This window comes from Apostichopus japonicus, chromosome 14, assembly GCF_037975245.1.
Source record: "Apostichopus japonicus isolate 1M-3 chromosome 14, ASM3797524v1, whole genome shotgun sequence".
NCBI classification, from domain to species: Eukaryota; Metazoa; Echinodermata; class Holothuroidea; order Aspidochirotida; family Stichopodidae; genus Apostichopus; species Apostichopus japonicus.
In genome coordinates, this window is record NC_092574.1 from 7,149,242 (window position 1) to 7,172,078 (window position 22,837).

Here is a 22,837-nt window from a genome sequence, read left to right on the forward strand (position 1 = left end):
CCATGTACATTGGGTGCGGACATACACACGGTTTTAGAAGGAAACGATTAAGAAAACTATACGAAAAACATGATTCTTATAACAAAAATCAAATATCTGACCAATTGAGAATGAAACTTAAAGTCTATGATCGTCTCATTCAACTTTCAAAGTAAATGATCCATTGTACCATGAGCCATGTCACGTGATCATATATATACCCATAAAACGATACCCATTACCCCAATGAATCTATAGGAATATACGTATAGCTGATTTTTTTCAGGGTATATACATCTCGCTAAACAACCATGTATACAGTTGCGTGACAGTCTCCGCCTGATCGTTAATTCCTGGTATTATAATTGCATACGATTGTAATGGAGTTGACTTTTCTTCCTTAGTAACAGAATGTGTTAACATTCTTAGGACAGTTAAAGGGTGGCGACCAGAACTTGATGGAATGTGTAAACTGATCTGCAATGCTAGATTCTTATATGATACGAGGGCAATGTCCGTACACTGTTACAAGAAATTGATATCCGGTGGACTAAGAGAAATATATATAACAAAAAATATCGATCGTTTTCGAGAAGTTCTGTTCTTGTCTCGACAGGCAGGTTTGTTTTTAACGACTTCATGCAGTTTTATATAATTTATAAAAAAACCCTTCCAATTCCCTTTCCCATAGGTTTCATCGATTTCGTTACATATTGGGTAAAGTAGGAGTGAAATGCAATATGTTCGGTACTTCTCTCATCAGCATAAACTTTGTTTCAGCTTGAACTCATAGCCTTTTGTTCTTTTCACTGTTATAGTACTGATTATCGCTATTTCATAGTAGAATGTATGTTGCTATATGCACCAGTTGTGCGAAAGTTTTGTCAAACGGTTGTAGGTCGAGATAACTCATATATGTTCTTTTCTATAGGTATTGTCAACAATTTGACATACAAGAAAAGAAAATTCCAAAAGATTTTCCCATATTTGTGTGACCATTGTCTTGAATTGTCGAATAGAGCTCAAATATTTTTTTTTTATTAGATGTTAAACATTTCATTTGGGAAACTCGCAAAATATTCCCAATATAACTTACATAGATTCCGTAACTACTATTTTCATGTCCACTGTAAAACCAGCAATGACATGCACGTTTTACGCATTCTGAGTTTGTGTACATGCTAAAGATGCCAAGCGAACCCCCCCCCCCCCACCCCCCCCAAATAGAGAAGGTTTATAGTATAATCATTAGAGGTCTATGGTTTTGAAATAATGCATACAAGTCAAAGTATGAATTATGTAAAGAAGTCTGGCAGTATCGTACCGGAAACATATCTGCGTGTAACTGTACAGTCTTTTCATACATGGCGATATCTGTATCATGATAAAACTAAATAATAAAACAAATCTTTAGTGACGTCATTTATCACTCTTTTTAACAAAGGTTCAACAAATTTGAAAAAGAAACAAAATGAAATAGATAGTATCTTTAATTAATAATTAGTACAATTGATAATACAAATACTTTTCACTGTAGCAAAACATCGTTCAATGCACGGAAGGAATTGATGTTTAAAATACTGCTACAAGTTGTCACTTCGGAATTATTGAAATCAGCGTATTGAAGGATGATGTCTTTATTATTTACTGTCTTCCATATTTCTCGGGGTAATATTTTAGTTTGGCATTATGACCACTAGTAGTGCTTCATCACGCTAAACATAAACAGAGAAAGGGTTTCATGTTTCAGAATCTGTGAATGCATCAAGCACTCATTAACTCTTGAGAGGGTGAGGCTCACGTCCAGGTATAGACCCTTGAAACAAAGGGGTGCTGTAAAAGGGTGTAATGAGAAATTCAAAACTTGTGAAGGACTTGACTAGAAATCAATCATGTTGCAACAAAAAATTATCCGTTTAATTGAAAGAAAGAAAGAATTTACAATACTACAACGCTATCACAACACTAATTTTACATTTAAGATTCAAGGCGAATGCTGTTATTGTTATTCAGTTAGGCCTACACTATTAACGACGAGTGAAAAATACTTCATATTGTTCGTACAATCATATTTTTTAGATATTATGGAAAATTCGGTAGAAGGTTCTGTCAAATATTGAAATTAAAAACCCCAAAGAAGACTGGTTTATACAAAGATACCAAAATAGATGTTTTGAAATAAGATATGATTATACTTCAATTAAAATTTGTAAAGTTTAGCCTTACCGCATAAGAGACTTGGACAACATGAAATAGTTGGATAGTCGGAACTCCTTTAACGCAATTCAAGTTACTATACGTTTTGCATTGCCTTCACCCTTTTTCCTACGACAGAATTCTTTAACATGAAGCAGTCACACGCTCAATTAATCAGGCTGCTCACTGTTGAAAGGTGAAGGATTATCTTGGCCTAGTATAGTGAGATGCCAATTCTAGTTGATCTTTTAGGAGCGTTAAGTACATGATCTTGTCATATTGCGGATAACATAACATATAGCAACCTCTTACGATCTTCAAAATCTGGTTAGGATACTTTTTAAAAACTCATTGCAACCAAGAACACCCGTAACTGTTTGAAAAGTCCTAATACTCAATCCGAAATACTCGTCTTTTTATTTTTCATTTCATCATTTTCTGGTTTCATTTCAGTTGAAATCAAGTACACATGTCAACAGAATGACTGTTAAGGGGAAACTTGGAATGTGATCTGAGGCGACCTAACTGAAATCTTGTCTCGTTTGAAAGATATCCTGATTTTAAATGTCAAATTTGTGGGTTGCCATTTTGTCAATGTTTAATGTCACAGTGCTGCAATTAAAGATTAAAACACTTTTCAAAGTAAGCAGTATTGTTACTGATATATCACTCGCAGTATCTGGAGTTGTTATAGAAACTTACACAGTGGCGTAGGAAGGTACTTTTGAGTGGGGGGGGGGGGCTGAAGACTGATGGCCGGCCTGGGGGAGGGGTCTAATTGGATTTTTTTTTGCATTTCCAGGTGGCCTCAGATGCAATTTGGTGCAATATAGCACACTTCAACACCCACTCCGTTTTGTAAATAATTTTGCATTTCACCTGGCCTTAGATGCAATTTGGTGCTCCAAATGAGATTTTTTTCTCATTTGGAAATGAAAAAGGGGTTTTCTGACTTGCGAAGCGGGGGGGGGGGGGGCGGAATGGTACTTCCGCACCACCATATTTTTCACTGGGTTCCCCGGTTCCTACGCCCTTGAACTTACATAACAAATATCACCAAATAAAGAAATTAGTCAAGAACAAAGAAAAAACATGACATTTTTAAGCACTTGTGGCCCTGTGACGTCATATTTGACTTGCGCAAGAAGTGTTCAATCTAGAAAACATATAAACATGTATAAATTATATTAACCCATGCAAGTCAAATTATCCACTTTTTTTTGTATCTGTTTGGGATATTTATTCTTCATATACGCATCTTAACCCTTTAGGAAACTGATAACGCCGTAAGTTGGATTAGCCTTTACGATGATGTATGCAGATACAAACTACATATATAAGTATACTGCTTATTACAATTATACTGGTTTCAAATTAGTGTAAGGTTAAAGGTTCGTTCCCCCTGCCACACACATTCTTTTGAAAGCATAGCTTAAAATGGCAACATTGTGTAGAACGTATAATGCTCGAGAATTCATATTGTCAATATGTAAATATGTAAGATGTTTAGTTTAGAAATACTTAATTTTTCATAATCAGGTGGTTACATTTATAACTTCACTCAAATCTCCTCCGACCTGTCTCTGCAGGGCGTTGAATTTATAAGTCACCGCGCTGAAGCAACTCTATAGTATCCCGCAGAGAGATGCTATGAAGGAAACATTACCGTAGCACCCCACATCATGGTCTTTATCAAGTGACTAAACCATCTTGTTATTCTTGTTTTAAGTAATCTAAGATTTTATCTTTATAGAGTTAAATAAGTATATCATACTGATATCTTCAATCAGGTAATTATCGAAGCTGCGGAACAGATTTTTTTACCGTATGCAACCATATATAGCTATTTACTACAAGAGTAATGTCTTATGCATACCTTAGGCAATAGGCAAAATGCTTTGTGGCTACCTATTATTTTGCTTTACATTTAAGGTCTTTCATGACTGTGAACAAAAACTATGAGACTGTATAACATTACACAATCGAGAAATTCAAGCAGAGACATAAACAGTTACGGTACATGTACAAACTGCTAAAAGTCTGTGTATAGTCAGATGAAATGAATTTTGTTTCTAATATTGATATTACGTTATAGGAAGATTAATATTCTTATCGATTTAGGATATCATTCGATATTAGTTTCTTTAACTAAATATAAAGACGATTGGGTTTTTGTAACCTTAAAATTAGCTTTCACTGATATTCGGGTCATGTATTGCTTCTATAGACATCAAACTATATATCAGATTGTACACTATGTAATGCATTGACATAACTTGTATCGGAACTGCACCATGATTGCCTATAGTAGACTATTATCACCATGGTAACAGGACAACAAAGTTAAGTGAAGAATGCTATGACCTGTCACCGAGGAGGTTGGGACTGCACTGGAGGGTGGCAAGTTAAAACAAAGGATACCTCAACATGCGTAACATTGATGATAATGAAAACACGTCCGTTGTAATGTGATTAAAGGAAATTTCGTCGATGCGAATCATTTTCAACTTGATTAGGTTTGCACTTTTATAGCCCTGCCTAAGTATTTTAATATCATTGGTATTTTACCTGCCCGGTGAGAGTTACCCCGAGGGTACAGACACTAGAACGTATTGCTTTTAAGTTGCTACGTAGGGTGTAATAACCCTTAAACAGCCTATATCTATCACCAATGCATATTGCATGTTATCGTATATATATATATATATATATATATATATATATATATATATATATATATATATATATATATATATATATATATATATATATATATATATGTATATGTATATGTATATGTATATATATATATATATATTTATATATATATATATATATATATATATATATATATAAATATAAATTGCAGATGAATTTCAAAAATCATAGAATCAAATCGATAAATGTAAGTATCTATGGTTAATTGTATTATCAATTTATTGTTTTCAATTGAATCAAATATATATATTAAATCAACAAAAATTAAATCAACCCGGTATAGATTGTTTCAGGACTGTCGTCATTTACCACAAATATGCAAAAATTTAAAACTAAATATGGACCTGACAATGTCGTAGTATAGCACTAAGTATATGTATAAGTCAATAAGCGTCAGTATTTTGAACTCGCTTAGCGAACCCTATACTGTACACAATGGCGCCCGTATGGCAAAACGGTTACTAATTTTACAGGGTCCGCTTCCAGCTATATCGTATACAGTTTGGATGTAAACTAGGCACAGTTTTCAGCGAATTCTTTCTTCTTTTTGCTTCATCGAAATAGGAATTTTTTTTAGAAATGCCAAATATGGGAACGAACTTATTAGAAATGAAATGATTATTTAAAGTTAATCATTTTGTATGACGTCAATGAGCCATTTGTTTTGCAAGTCGGCACTTTTCTTAATTTCCGGTACCAAGAACCCAGCCACATTTTTTGGCGTCAATCTAATTTTGTCCAAGGGTATCGCGTTCTCGGCAAACTTGTATTAGGTAGTTTAAAAAGAATATATATATAAAAAAAAGTTTCTAAAATATCGTAATGTCTTTTCTTGGTACACTGCATTAAGAGCTCTATACAGAACCAGAGGACATCGCCTTAATGGCTAGGGGTTTTATTGATTAAAAACTCCAAATGAAAACAATAATCATAAAATAATTATTAGCTATCTGAGCAATGTTAGTTTTCATTTTCCAATGACGACAAATTTGACAGATCGACTTAAACAGTTTTATGAAGCAAATATCAAGGTTTGAAGAAACTTTTCACATTTTCTTAGAGCATGTCGATAAAGACTATATGTTTAGACGTTTTTTTTCATCTCTTTTATTGACTCATTTGACATTTATACAAATAAACATGATAATTTTGTGAGTTCTTTAATATTACAATACAACTCAATCATTGCCTAACAATTTAATATTTTCTTATCTTTACTTTTAATAGTACATAACAATATCAATATATACAGTGCAGCCGCAGAGACAAAACGTACAATAATACTATTTATTCAACTATAACAATCGCGACTTGCACAACAATGAGAAGCAAAACATTACGAAGAAGAAATACTAAAGAGGAAACCAAACAAGCAAAGAGACCCTACAAAAAGAGCGCTAACTGCAAATGAAATCCTTCTTACTAAATGCAGTTTTAAATTCTTGAAGGGAGATCGGTGGATTATGCTTATTCTTATACATAGATAATATTCAATTTGTAAGTTAAACTTAAATTTAGTTACGAAATCTATTCCCTTGGGAATGCTACCCAGAGTTTTCTGTTAGACGTTTCTTTGATATAGAAACCAAAAAGTTTTATTCAAACGAAAAAAAAGGAGATACATCGCTTTGAAACCAAACAGAAGAAGAAGAAGATATTGTGACAACTAGAGTAAATAAAAGTGAGAAATATGACTTTAATTATAAAGACAAATGTCTCATTTTCTAAAGAAATAAAGGAGTACCGAAGTTAGTAGATGATTAAGTATTTGTAAACAAATTAAGACAAAGAAAATTAAACGTTTTATTGAGATCACTCATAAGTACAGCCAGTAAATATGATTAGAAACTGTTATTTCAAACATTTGAAACATTAATTATTTAGAAAATGTTTCTTATAAAACTGACACAGAAGGAAAAGAATACACTCGGCGAAAGACAACAAAGGCAAATAACTTAAAGATTAAAAATTAAAGAAACAAGATGGTTTTCATAACTGATATAACACAATCATCGGTCAAGTTCCGCCCTTATTTCCACTGATGTGTTGATTGAATATTAGGTATGTCTCGTCACCACCTTAACCTAATTATATTAAAACGATAACAAAGTTGTTCTAGATCTTGCGTAGAAAGATAACAATATGAGTTTTGTTATTGGTGATGATTGATCGATTAGAAAACGTAAACTGAAGAAGATACTAAACATGAGAATAATAATCGCCACTTTAATCATATTATAATCTAGCTCATTAAATAAACTAGTCAATTTTAATTTCAAAGAAAACGATAATAAAGTTGTTCTAGATCTTACATAGAAAGATAACAATATTAATGTTGTTATTGGTGATGATTGATCGATTAGAAAACGTAAACTGAAGAAGATACTAAACATAATAATAATAATATGAAAATATTAACAGCAATATAACCGTTCCTTTCTTCGCATGATCAAAAACGTTATGCTGCAAAATACAATAACAACAAAACAATTCTCAAGGTGGTCTATGTAAATGAGTCTTCTAAATTAATCGACGATATTCGCCACTTTAATCATATTACAATCCAGCTCATTAAATAAACTAGTCAAATTTAATTTCACATACTTTAAGTAAAAGTCGACATTTTTGAAGAAAAAAAATCCATTGTGCTTTTACATATTCGATTACTTATTACTTAATGTATGATTCAATAGGTATAGACCCACTTGCTACTTAACATTCATTTTGGTGACAAAAATAATCCAGGCATGTGTCTTAGTTTGTTTAATTGCAATCATAAAGTAAATGCTAATTGGTTGGTTTAGTTAAATTTGCCTACTAAGTAAAACCAAAAGCCATAATTTACTGTGATATAATAGGTGCAAATGTCTTGTAAATACTGATACTGCATACTGATACTATATATATATTTAAATATATATATATATATATTGATATATATATATATATTGATATATATATATATATATATATATATATATATATATATATATATATATATATATATATATATATATATTTATATGTAGATATAGTAAAATTGCCCAGTGGTTGTTGATGTGTAAAGGAAGTGATGTTTTATAATATTCAGAAAGATGCAAGTCTCATAGGATCTAAAGTTTCCCAAAAGAGGGAAATTTGATACAAGCTAAGGGCCTATGTACTGTGTTTCATTACTTTGAAAATATTTGTTTCAGAGGCGACTATAGCTAAAAAGGGTTTTATCAGTTTTGGTATTGGAAGTAAATCATATTTAGTAACAGAGTAACAAGTATCATTATGTTTTAAACACTTGAAAGTATAAACTGCATCTTTTTTTTTTTACTTTCAAATTTTCTTCATGATGCGAAGCATTTGTTATCTTTGCTATATTTTACATGAAACGTGAACGGAAAAGTCAAAATATTATCTGTTAAAATTTTGTAAATATGTTCTTTCAAAGATTTATCGCAATTGTTAAAGTATTGTATATATCTTCGTTTCTTACGTTTGTTAGTATCATTAAACCAAATGGAATTGACTCGTGGCTGAAATATATCGATTTATCGATATATTGATGGTCATAAATTGTAATCATTTAACCTTCAATTTCAATCATCAGATTAATTACCTTCTCATCAGTACATAATGCTGTACACTTTGCACTATCAAGGTTTTCGCTCAACTGTGAAAGGTGAAAAAGTTCACGTGACCTTTTTGATTACACTTTCATTTTCACCGCTGAAATTAGCAGACAAATCGTCCAACCATCAAAACAAGACAGAAGTACATGAGTGATGAAGATGAAGATGTGAGTACAGACTCGAACAGACTGCATGAAATAGATCTTACAAAATGAAATTCTTAACCGATTTTTTTACTTCAATGATGGTCAGTTAACCTAAAATGAAAATTGTTTCATATCATCTTTCAAACGTATAAATATCATAATTGTCAGATGAAAAGTTTGGACATTTTCTATAACTTATATATACTGACAGTATAAACCTAAATTGGTTTAGGTTTTTGGAGTCATATAAAAAAAAAATTCCTGTGAAATTCGGTTGAAATATATTCTCTAACTTTCGTAAAGGGCATCATATGATGCCTTTTCCTCGATAATCTTTGGAACGTAATATACGTTGAAATATATATATATTTATATCATTTTGTGCCGAGATAATCATCTTCAAAATTAACGTAAAATTAAGAAATAAATATACGAAGAAATTATTGGAAGAAAATGATAAATCCGATGTTTTTGCATTTTATAAAATTCGTTCTAGAAGGTTGAGAAGTCACTTTTTGGAACCTGTGAAGGGAGCTTCGTTTGTGTCAGATATATTTTACAAAATCTGGTTTTCCTATAATATTGCTGAAATTTGACTTCCGAAGCAAGGAGAAACTTTCATAGTTTTTCCAATTTTGTACTCGAATAAAGCACACTGCAATGAAAACCCTTTTCCATTCTACATTGTTATACAGTTTCAAGAGTAATGCGCTCCAAACGAGATTAGAATAATTATCATTCGAATCTTGGAATATCTCACTATTTTTATTATGTCAGCATGAGACGAAAACAGTCCTGTGACCAATTTAGATATAACCTAGTTTATTTCAATATAGGGCTATGTTCTTTTTAATGCTAATATCAGTGTCTTGAAATCCTTCTAAATTATCTAATCAAGATTGATACAATCACTTGTATCATTTTTTGAGCATCTTAATGAGTTAAATGCTCTTAGTTTGCTCTTAATGAGCAAAATAAACCGTGTGGTATTTTTATCAATTTAATTTTTCGCATATTCAAGAAAAAATATAATATATTTAACAATAATTTTATATTGAAGAAGATAGAGAAAAGGGGGTTATTGGTTCTTTCCGATACTGAAGTTAGTGTGTTAGGATACACAGACTTATCCTACGTTAGAACCGTTCTTCACAGGACGTTGTTTAAAAACCCATTACCATGGAACGAGAAGATAATTTTAATTTTTATGCATATTCAAGAAAAAAATATAATATATTTAACAATAATTTTATATTGAAGAAGATAGAGAGAAAGGGGTTATTGGTTCATTATTTATATATTGACGTTAGTGTGTTAGGATGCATAGATTTATCCCACGTTAGAACCTTTGTTGAAATCCCATGATTACCATGGAACGAGAAGATTTCATCTTCCAAGCGATCAAAGTGAACTTTCATTAGCTTCAGCGCGAGCCTTCTATTTCAACGTGATCGCACTACACTCACACTGAACGAGAAGATAATACTCATCTTGTTCTGTCTTTTAATAACGTTTACTTTTCTTAAATGTATGTCTTACAATGTAATTGTAGCCGGTGAGGAGAATCTCATAGGGAAGTTTACTTCTCTTTATCTTTTCTTTTTAACCTACCTTGATGTTTTTTGGCAGCTTCCGAGAGAAAATAACGAGTTTTGTTACGCATTGGAACATTTTGTGACGCGAGTGTCCTTGGCAGTGAGATTTGTTATTGATTAGGTTGCAACTTAACAAAGCATAGTGCGGTGAAAAAAAGAGAGAGTAGAAAAAAAGGCGATGAGAATCTTGCTTCCTTTTATTACAAATGAAGGAAAAGGAAAACTTGCCATCTGATTTAAAGACCGTGTGTTATCTTTCCAATAATTCGGTCACACATGGAATTAAAAACTCTGTAAGGAAAGATAAATCGAAAAAAACACTTCAAGGAATAGATTTCAATCGATGTCAATCAAAGGGAAATCAGGGAGTTGGAATAGACTGTAACAATTAGTCCATGTGTACTGACAGGAAAGTCGAAGTTGTAATATTCTGTTTGAAATTCACTACTTTATATATCTATTTATGTATGTTTATATATGTTTATTTATATATATATATATATATATATATATATATATATATATATATATATATATATATATATATATATATATATATATATATATATATATATATATGTATATGTATATATATATATATATATATATATATATATATATATATATATGTATATATATATATATATATATATATATATAAATATAAACACATATAATTACAATCATGAAAAAAGTATTCACGTGATGGATTTCACAAAAAAAAACCCGAAATACAAAGACACACATAAGAAAATAAAGCAAAATATATAGAATATAAAACGCGAAAGAATTACAACGGAACTTTCATCGCAAGGCTGCTTAATTAGTGTGTCTTCTACCATGTAATATGTACTCAATGACTTCCAGTATAGGGAATCCCTGCATTATGACCTCTTTGTTAATTATGGTTCAATTCTTTTAAATGGTTAAAGCCCAACGAAGATTTAAGCACATAGGCAGCTCTTTAAATATAGACCGTACGTACGTTTCTACCATTCACGTCAAAAGGGTCATTGTGAAGGCAGTTGATACCCGTGCGTCCGTCAACTTTTGGCCTTACAGTGATAAACATGATACGGTATAACCTAAAGCCGTCAAACGTAGTAGTGGTATAGTATGGACTCTTCTCTTTCTCATCATGTTTCGGTGTAGATGTAAAATTGATTTAACTTCGTGTGTAACGTTAAACCAGACCATGTAATTGAAATCAATCATTCTTATCTTTGATCACGTTTATATTATATGACCACCTTATACTCAAATACGTAAGTCATATGTACATATAGAGGGAGGCTACCTTTAAGATCTTTGGAGGACTTTTGTTACAAGAAGTAACTTTGAATAGTCGCTAGAGTAGGATTCATTTATCTTCTTCTGTCCTTTAAAAAGAAGATGTTGACGTTATCATGGAATCCCGATGTCTTCACAGATAAAACCTAAGTGATGTATACATTTCGAGCATCAAACAAGTTGGTTCTAATACAGTTATCTCCAGTTTTTTTTTTTTATAAATAATGCGATGAAAATATGGGCTGTTAGTATTGATTGTTCATTACCTCACCTTTACCGCAAACCTATGCATTTTTTGAGGAGAAAACGTCCGTAACCTACGCATCGATAGAATGGGAGGGAAGTATGGGGTGGGGGGGGGGGGTTGGAGGGATGGGTAAAAAATGGCTTAATATCGCAAAAATGAAACACACATGTATATTAATAGTTGCTGTAATAGGTTCTTTGTACTTTTCACTGTTGTTATTAGTATGTTCTTCAGTAAGATCGCTCTGAAGGTTCTTGTGTTTCAGATTGGTACAACAAGCTGGCAATAGCTAGCCTATAAACAGATGCTATAAGAGGGTCACAACTTCAGGCTCTAAATTTGCAAGCCAATGGAGACCTATATTCGTAGAAATAACTGATGATGATGATGATGATGATGATGATGATGATGATGATGATGATGATGATGATGATGATGATGATGATGATGATGATGATGATGATGATGATGATGATGATGATGATGATGATGATGATGATGATGATGATGATGATGATGATGATGATGATTATGATTATGATAATACAAAACATCTACTGTTTGAACGTTAAAGCCATTAGCAGGCAAACTGTATTTAGAGAATTAAACTTCGGTGCTTCCTAGAGGAATTATCAATTTTTGACACCAACGCAAGGCACCTAATAATATCATAATTTGCATAATTAAGGTGTGAATCGTAACGGGCGATGTCACAAAGTACGTAATATGTGTATCGATATATATACACTTGACACTTATTTTCGTTACGAATGCTACGTTATAACTCGAGTCAACCTCTTACTGAAATAACGATCTTTGCTGTGAATTTAAGGAATGCCTTATCGTGAGATTTCCGAAGGGGGAAAAATTATTCATTGGATATATGAAAAAATTGAAATTGCGTATGTATAATTTTCATATAGTTATATTTTTCCCAATTGAATAACGTGTATAAGTTTACAGTTAACCAGGGCAGAATTCTAAAAATTCCAGTGAAAATTGTATTCCTGTCACAGGTTTTGACTGATTGCTTAATTTGAAGGCATTGACAGGCATATACATATATCTATATCAAAAACAGACGTACCAAAAAATAAGAAGGGAAATATAAAAAGCAAAATGGGTGAAAGTTTTAATATTAAGTAGAGTAAAAATGTAAATTTTTTTTTTCACTTTGATAAAGTTTTGACGCATGTCCCTACCCGAAGAATATGTTTGGCATTTCGCAATCTATAGGATGATAATGCTGAATGGGGGTGGGGAGGGGAGGGGGCTTGAGGGGAACGGGTGGTGAAAATCTATCTCTGTTTGTTTTATCAAATTAAGTTTTGGTTCCATCGTTCCTATAATTTACTATGATATTTGACGGAGAAGAAAATCCAACAGTTTCTAGTATAGGTACCAGTCATTTTCTTTAGCAGGACTGTTGTCATGTGATCATAAGGTTGATGACCAAAGTTATACTAATACAATACAAATACATACTATCTTACATACTCAGTGTTTTTCTTTATAGACAACTCTGATGTAGAAACCTGCGCGGTGACTGACACTAAAAGAAAACAGTCACTATTTTTCAACTGTCCCAATACTTCCGATCTGTCACTCGATATAGAGATTTTGGTCACGTGGCCACATGATTAGCTTAACGATTTTTTTGTAAAGCAGCTGCATAAACGTACATTCGATCTTCAGTTAACCGTTTACCCCTTAATAAAGTCACCTTGAAAGCAGGCGCGAATCAGACGGTGGGGATCAGAGTTTATACACCACCTCCCCCTCTTCACCCCCCCCCCCACACACAACAGAAGTAATAATTAACACAACCTTACGTGTCTAGACCTTGTGTTATACCTATAGCTTAAATTTGCCTCAGAATGAACCGTTTCAAGTCTAAAATTATATTGGTTCCTGAAACCCTTTCGGGGCGTGGGGAGGGGGAGGGGGGGAGACAACCCAAACCCTCAATGCGCGTCGTCATCAACCCTTCGTTATTTAAATCCTGCATCTTTGTGTACTCAAACTGACATGGTTGTAAGGCCCACAGAGACCGTACATCGCCAGATATGAAAAACGAATATAATTAACATTCTTGTCATGCAGGCCGAGGAAACTGTACATTGGAATCCAAAGGTCCATTTTATTTTTATTTATTTATTTGTTTTGTTTTTACTTGTTTTATTTATATATTTATTTATATTTATTTTATTTATTTATTTATTTATTTGTTTTTGTTATTTATTTGTTTTGCCATTTGGATGTAAACGTGTGGTATTACACACATTGTTATACAGTATACACTGTAAAATAAAATACGTTTATATGTCCATACACAATGGGATTCATATTTAAAAAAAAAAAAAATCATATCAAATTCGGATCAACAAAAAATCAAACCAAACAAACAAGAAAATATGATTTTTTTTCGACCAATATTACAAATGATATATATGATCCAGAATTGCTAACAGAGTTTTTCTGTAATTAAAAAACAAAGAGAAAAGGTTAAAAAAACTGCCCCCCCCCTCAAATATAAAAAAAGTCGAACTGAGAAAAAAAGTACATTGGGAGGGAGGAACAAAGTTCACATGGCCTGTGCATACTTGACGAAAAGGCCAAAAAGTCAAGCAGGTCAAAAGTCCCATGTGACTAATTTTTGTTTTTATATCTTCGGCGGGTTCTGAAGTGTTTCATAAGGATTTATAGAAGAAACTTCACTTTTGTGAAGAGGGTAAACTTGACTCCGTTCACGACTTATCAGAAGACATAATCTTAATTTACAAAAATACAATTCCCTATACGCTAATATAATTCCTCGAAGTATAATGTTCACTTAATTATACACTTACCGACACCTAATTTTGTTTTTTTCAACACCACCACTGCGCCGTGAAAATAGTTGAGTGGACAAGCTTCTTGTACCAATTTGTAATAACCAATTATACGTGATTTTTTTCCCCTTGAATTTTGTAGCCTTTTCCATTTACGTGAAACTATACAACCGACTGACCAACAGATCAATCTCCAATTTGTACTTTTAATTCTGTGAATTTCACTTCACTTCCTCTACGTTTATCCTGCCAATTTTCGAAATGAACTGCTTTCGATTAGATTGTCAGATTTTCAGCTCTTGCAAGAAATCTACGCTATAAATAACATTTTCTGTTGTTTAACATGTTCCCGGAAATTTGTCTCTAAAGGCGAGGTTTGTACGTAAACATTGGTACCTTTTTTTGCATTTTAAATGTCACTCACCCAACGGCCTATTGTCTTATTTCTTTTATGAAATATCCCAACCCGATCCCACACATTCAGTCATTACGACCTGTTTCATTCATAAGTTCGCGCTACCGTTATAACATCTATACTCAAATTACCTATACATACACACACCATACCGATACAAGAGCTTTTTTATTTCTCTGAAAACACTACACAATTTTATTCTCCTTCCTAAACGGAAACTATCTTTCTGTCTGTTTAGTATCTTTCAAGGAAAGCGATTTTATTCCTTTTAAAGTTTGCCAAGTATTTTTCTCGGATTTTTGTTAAAATCAGCATCATTTGATACGAACAATCTGTGAACAAGAAAACATGTTTTTTTTTTTCTTTTCTTTGGCCAGTATAAGGACTACAGGCAATAATATTTTGGCACTATTTGCGCATGCGTATAGCTGTGTAGCATGAACACAGTGTGTAACACAGAATGCAATACGTGCCGTGAAGGTCACAAAGCATAGACTTCTCTAACAACGGGCTCTGGGAATTTCTGTTGAATCGATTCCCGCGCTTTTCGGTTGTCGTCTGCCGATTGTTAATTGTGTCAAACCAGTAACAGAGTGTTGGTTCGAATGTATTATTACCAACTCTTATTTGTGAGCTAAGGCGCAAAATGGTGTATTTTGGAAGTAAAATACACTTCTTTTTCCTCGGACTTATCGCGATTCAACACAGCTTGCATATCAGGTAGGAGGTTTGATTCCGTTTATTACATTGTGTGCGTGGTAACTTCATTTATCGCTTTCTAACGATTCATTTGGAAGTGTTCATGTATTGATTTTTTTTTTCAGGGTGACATCACCAATGCTTTGCTGTTAATTCATCGTTTCGCTAAATTTGTGAATCGTGGGCTGACTCGGGGTTCTCTTAATAACTGCAAAATGCAATTTTACGGATATTAAACTGGTTGTGCACATAGCATTTTGTACTGGCACAAGCGTGTTTTAGCATAGCAAGTAATATTCCATGCCAAATATTGTATAGATTTTCGAATGATTTACCCATTTCTCTATTACTTTATGATGTCTATATTATTATATTGTCATATTTCAACATAGACCATAGTTTAATTCTTTATTTAATCATATATTTGCAACTATATACATACAATTCCATGTATAGGAATTTTGTACGACCGCTGAAGTGCACTGCTTAATTACAGCAGAACCATGTAACGGTTCTAGTAAGATTAGGTGTATGGACTGTGTTCTTTATGTCTTCGAAGCATCTAATAAGTCGAGGAGGGATGGAAGACAATACATATAAATACATATTTATGATGTTTTCTAATTGTTAAAACAACGTATAACAGTAAACACCAATATAACATTGCAATGTTTATAGAAGAAAGCTTGCAGTCACGAGTCACAGTGTTCCTTATAACTGCTGTATTCGCCGGGCTATACATATACATACACACACATATACATAGGCGGTGCTATATAGTAATTAAGGGATGAAAACAAATACGATAGTGGTACTTAAAGTTCCAGGTTTGTCATCTAAGTTTTGTTTGTCTGTAATGATACTGTATGTTGTGTGTTTAGTTAATTAGTAGTAATTAGCTTTTATGAACCGTCAGTGTATGAAAGGAAGAACGACGTCACCTTTACCTATTGTAGAACCAGCCCAAGACCGCGTGCGTTAGTAGCTGTAGTAGTTTTATTAATTTTCCATATTGTTTATGTAAAACATTTGATTTCACTCACACATGATTCTGTAGTAAACATCATGTTTCGAAGATAAGTATAACGTCACATAAACAAGCCACGTGTGCCACGTTTTAAAAAGGAAAAAAAAAACTTGACGTTCCACCCTCCATCCTCTACCCCAACCCTAACCTCAACCCAACTCTAACACCATCACCATCCATCCATTTTTCATCAGTTATGCTGTTGTTTTCAGTGGTGGACAAACTGATACACGCATGCACACGATCTTTGCGATGTAGAAATATTGGAAAATATGAGGTTCTGCAGAGTTCTTTGTTATGTTAATGATCATCATCAGTTATACGCATGCTCAGTGTCTGATTTCTTGCATAATACTGTGATCAATTGTTGCAAACGCTTGAAATAGAGAGTTGAATCATCGTGAGGTGTGACCACGCAAAAACTTTTGCTATTTACCGAAACCCACAAGTGCATTTCAAATGTCCAGTAATTTGATTGACCAATAGGCCTGTACGTGTTGACCATTGCAACATTGATATGTGTGTTTGCAAAGAAAGAGGATGTTAAATTCACACCAAATACATCACGTATATGGCATAAGTGAATATACTGGTAAATGGTTGGAAAAGAAACCCCCCTCCCCCGCCCCCCCCAAAAAAAATTCCATTAACTAGATTCAAATTTGTGATTTTTTTTCCATTCTCCTGTTGAGTAGGAATTAACTGATAAGTGGAAGGTAAAGAATCTTAATGTGTAGACAGAATCAATTAATCAATCAATCGGATACTGTCAATCACTTTTGGAACCTTTTTCTTTGTTGTTAAAAAATTTCAAAAAAAATTGATATTACTTTTAAATATTCCTACTTCATTTTTCAAGATTTAACAAAAATTCAAACTTAGGCGTGTAATGTAGTAAAATGACGCTATTTGCTAAACTCCGTATAGAAACTGTTGTGAACCCTGTGAAATATAGTAACTGAGACATGTCCTGATCTGGGCTTAAATTAATTAATTTGGCTACAGATCTGCACTGATTGGTAGTGGTGCACCATATTTCTGAGAATAAAGATTTTGTTGATTAATTTTTATTACAATTTCGCCAAATAATAACAGTTGGTCAGGCACCATCTTGGTTGATTGGCATGTATCATATAACCATGGCAACTTGGTTATATCACGTGTTTCAGCTCCAAGATGGTATGAAATAGAAATATGACCAAAAATACGACACTATCTTATGAAAAAAAAAATATGCAACGTGATCATACTAGAATTAAAATATAAATTTGTGATTAAGTACTCTAAATTACCATTGACATGGGTTCATACAGAGCTGATGCCCCAATACATTATAATAGATATGCTAATTAACATTATCCTTACGGGAGCGTACCACGACTGCACCAGAGGTATACCAAGAGTGTACCAAGAGTCATGGCCACAAGGGCATCACGAGTGCACCACGAATGTGCAACCAATGTGCCACGAGTGTGCCACGAGTGTACCACGAGTGTACAACGATCACGAGTGCACCACGAATGTGTGCTACCAATGTGTCACGAGTGTGCCACGCCACGAGTTTGCCTTGAGTGTACCACAAGTGTATCACTAGTGTACCACGAGTGTAAAACGTTCGCCACGATCACAAGTGCACCACGAATGTGCCACGAGTGTGCTCCGAGTGTGCCACGAGTGTACCACGTGTGTGCCACGAGTGTGCCACGTGTGTGCCACGTGTGTGCCACGAGTGTGCCACGAGTGTGCAACGATTACAAGTGCACCACGAATGTGCTACCAAAGTGCCACGAGTGTGCCTCGAGTGTGCTCCGAGTGTGCCACGAGTGTGCTATCAATGTGCCACGAGTGTGTCATGAGTGTGCCACGATCTCAGGTTACCAATGTACCACGAATGTGCTAACAATGTGCCACGAGTGTACCACGAATGTGCTATCAATGTGCCACGAGTGTGTCACGAGTGTACCATGAGTGTGCCACGATCTCAGGCTACCAATGTACCACGAATGTGCTATCAATGTGCCACGAGTGTGCCACGAGTGTGCCACGAGTGTGCCACGAGTGTGCCACGAGTGTGCTACCAATGTGCCACGAGTGTGTCACGAGTGTACCATGAGTGTGCCACGATCTCAGGCTACCAATGTACCACGAATGTGCTATCAATGTGCCGAGTGTGCAACGATCACAAGTGCACCACGAATGTGCTACCAATGCTACACGGGTGAGTCACGAGTGTACCATGAGTGTGCCACGATCTCAGGCTACAATTGCACGGTGCACCAATGGTTTACCACGAAAGCACCACGTCGGGTTTTCCTGTCTATACTAAACTTGTATATCACAACTGTGCCTCGACTTTAACCAGTTTAGGTCACACCCTTTCCCCCATGATAACAATATTTTGTGATATAAACTGTAATGCCATTGACAAAAATGTCAACACAAACCAAGAAATGTTTTGTGGTGTCCTGTGTACGCTCGAAACAAGCATGACTTTTTTCGCGAGGTCACGATATGTTCTGAGATTTACTCTGTAGACCTGTTTTAGAGTATTTTCATAGATATATGGATCTAATCAGAGTTATATTTAGACAGATATTTAGATATAAACTTCCCGCAATAAATCGAATGGATTTGGATTTTAATTCATCGTCAAGGATGCTTATGTTCTTAGAATTTGAAGTAAAATGGCCAAACTTTCCAAGTGTAGTAGTACTGCTCGTGAACCGGAGATGTACCCCAATACAGCCTGGGAACTGAATTGCAAATGGAAGTGTAATAAACACAAACCAATCTCTTTTGACTTCAGGCAAGCATAAACTTTGCTATTACTAGGGAATATTTTACTTTCCCGAGAAACTGATTACAATGTGTTTTTTTTTATTATTATAATAATTGCAAGAGGAAGGCCGTGTCTTGGAAGCACTTTTGTCTTTACGAAGAAGAAACAAAGAAAAATTTGAAACGAATAATCAAGGTTAGACTTTAATTTACTAAATGAAAGTGATTATCAATCTCAAAGGAGACCGTACTCATAATCGCCAAATTCATCTCTAGTCCTTCGAATTTGTTTTAATCATCACATTTACAGATATATATTAATTAACGGTAGGAGAGAGTACCAAAGAGCACCATGATGTTGTGACGTCACGTCAGTAAATAAACACGAGGTACGGAATGTAGCCATTGTGTTCTCGCTTAAAATATCGAATAACGAATCTATCTATCCGTCCGTCCGTCCGTCCGTCCGTCCGTCCGTCCGTCCGTCCGTCCGTCCGTCCGTCCGTCCGTCCGTCCGTCCGTCCGTCCGTCCGTCCGTCCGTCCGTCCGTCCGTCCGTCCGTCCGTCCGTCCGTCCGTCCGTCCGTCCGTCCGTCCGTCCGTCCGTCCGTCCGTCCGTCCGTCCGTCCGTCCGTCCGTCCGTCCGTCCATCCATCCACCAATCCACCCACCAATCGACCCACCCACCCATCCATCCATCTATCCATCCATCTATCCATCCATCCATCCATATGTCTATCTTTGAGTTGCACCAGTGATGTTCTTGCTGCAACCTCTGTATACATTACTGAATACGAGACTTTTGTTCATCTTTAAGAGCAATTTAATTGGATCAAGTTCAGCTATGACTTCCACTTTAGGTCGACTGACGTAAATTCATCTCACTACCGTTCAAGTGGCTGACGTTTCATTCGGTTATTTTTAAGCTTCCCCTTGTGAAGACAAGATAACCTCGTTCAAATTCATCAGGCTTACGCTTAGCCCTTCACACTTTTTGTTCAGGTTATTCCATCCTATGTCAGTTCGTCTAACTTACGTGCAACAATATACCGTAATTCTAATGCAAAGTGACCTATATTAAACATCTCTTGAGTTGAATATAACCCAAGTAAAGTAAGGTTAATGCAGCCCTACTCGTTAAAGTTTACTTCACTTAACTTCAGCTGACTTCAGTACAGTTTGAGTAGATCTGACTTCATTCAATCTCAAATTTCTCCAAGAGTTAGTCAATGTTTATGTTCAAGTTCTATTTCTTGTTATTTTAACTTAATTTTACTTAACATCAAGTTGTGTATGCATGATCTTGGCACAATTTTCATATCGTGTCAAATCTGTAGAAAATATTAAATATCTCTATATCGTTTACTTGAAGTTGAATTTTGTCATGCATGCCCAAGGCTAAAACTTTCATTAGAACGGTTTGATATATGACTAAATCGGATTTCACTCGAAATTTCTTTAATCAATGCTGTGATCTGAAAAGCATGAGGTGGAGATATGTGATGACAACATCATACATAAGTGGTAATGATTAATGAGAGCCCATAAGGAAAATGTCTGTCGATTGATCCAATATGACGTCCGCGTGTTTATGAAATGTATTCTACGACCAACATTCGGATTGCCCAGACACTCATCAGGTGCTTCTCACGTGTAGCAGTATTTGATATTAAACTAATAAACTATACGTTATAACGTCAAAATATGCATCGAGAAATCAAAATAAACCGAACAAACGTTGCTGAAAACTTAACAAAATAGCTAACTGTGATTAGGATATCTAACTTTGACAGGAAATTCTACTAAAATAATGCATAGGACGTTTAAAAGATGTATGTAAACATATATTCTGGTTTCGCGCAACACATACATTAGAGAGTAAACGACAGCTGATGATGACACAATACACGACGACCTCTTCAGCGACTATATGCTCTCGCTTGATACAGTCAAGAATGTTGTGTATGACTCTTACAGTATAGTTCTAATACTGAAAATAAAAATTCATTAAATGCTGCATCAAAAAGTCTAGCATATCTTTCTGCTTAATACGATCGATGATATATGTATGCCCCAAGCATGAATGAAGGATTCGAGATTTAAACATGCAGAAGATTATCTTTAATGCAATTACCGATTATGACCACTCAAAACTGTACATGCGTTAAGTATAGCAAAATTGACTACTAAACATACCAGAACTAGACAACATATTTGATACATTATATCTCTTAATTGATGTACAGAACATCCTTTAATTCTTTTTAGTACTATCTTACCATGCAACAGTTCAGAATGCCTTAACGTACAATGTTGAAAATGTTTATATATAATCTATATGTTTATATATATATTTTTTTTAGCACACTTTGAAATGGTAGCTGACATATTCCCTACACAAAAACGTCTGGAAATATTCTATAATTTTGTGTCCTTGTATCACGTGAAAGATGATATTGCAATACTACTTTAACAACACATTAGTTAAGGTATTTAAAGACACAACGAGCCGAATTTGAAATGAATGAGGCTATAAATCAGTTTAACTTTATTCTTTAGTAATGCGCCAAGAGAAAACACTACAATTATTTTGTGAGATATACTTCACATACTATTCGTTAAAACTTAGAATAACTGGAAATTACCGTAATTTTTTGTGTTTGTGACTATATATAAAGGTAAATGCTCTATCGAAAAGTTGTATACCTGAAAAAGAAAATTGATAAAACAATCCAATTTAGTCCTTATTTCCGTATTCTTTCTTCTTCTTATTACCTTCCATTGTCTTGCACTTTGCTCCCCTCTTTGGATTCAGAAATAAAGAATCCAACAAATATTTAGTTGGATATCTGAATTACTTATACCTCGAAAGCCTATAAAAATATAACTTTTTTTTGGAAGGCGTCTGCAGGGAAAAATCATGCTGCCAAAACATGAATCAATTTCCTGTATTCCGCATCCTCTGAGACGGGGATTTTTTTCGTCACCTGTTCATATAGTTATTCATCTTCTTTTGATGGCTCTATAGTGTACAGTCTGCTATAGAGACGCCGTGTACATATATCGCAGAGCTGCGCGCGACCTGGAAATTTATCTCATAATTTAATGAAAGTTCCAATTGAAAAGGAGCATGAAGCTATATACGGTTCTATATATTATCCATTTCTAAGGCATTGATTTCCCATATAGGTTAAGAGTGAACACTGTATAATGGAGTTATACGTAACCATGACACTTAACAATGGTGGTCATGTCTGGTCACATATTCTCAAGGTCATATATGACTTTATTCAG

General features: G+C 34.2%; 1 protein-coding gene across 1 annotated transcript in view; it reads left to right on the forward strand.

Moving 5' to 3' along the window:
• The first annotated feature begins 15,500 nt into the window (after window positions 1–15,500).
• Window positions 15,501–22,837, forward strand: part of LOC139979939 (gamma-aminobutyric acid receptor subunit beta-2-like) — a 54,064-nt gene continuing 46,727 nt past the window's right edge. The window contains exon 1 of the mRNA XM_071991196.1: window positions 15,501–15,760. Coding sequence (XP_071847297.1) covers window positions 15,687–15,760 — 74 coding nt within the window. The 5' untranslated portion in view covers window positions 15,501–15,686. The remainder of the gene's footprint in view (window positions 15,761–22,837) is intronic.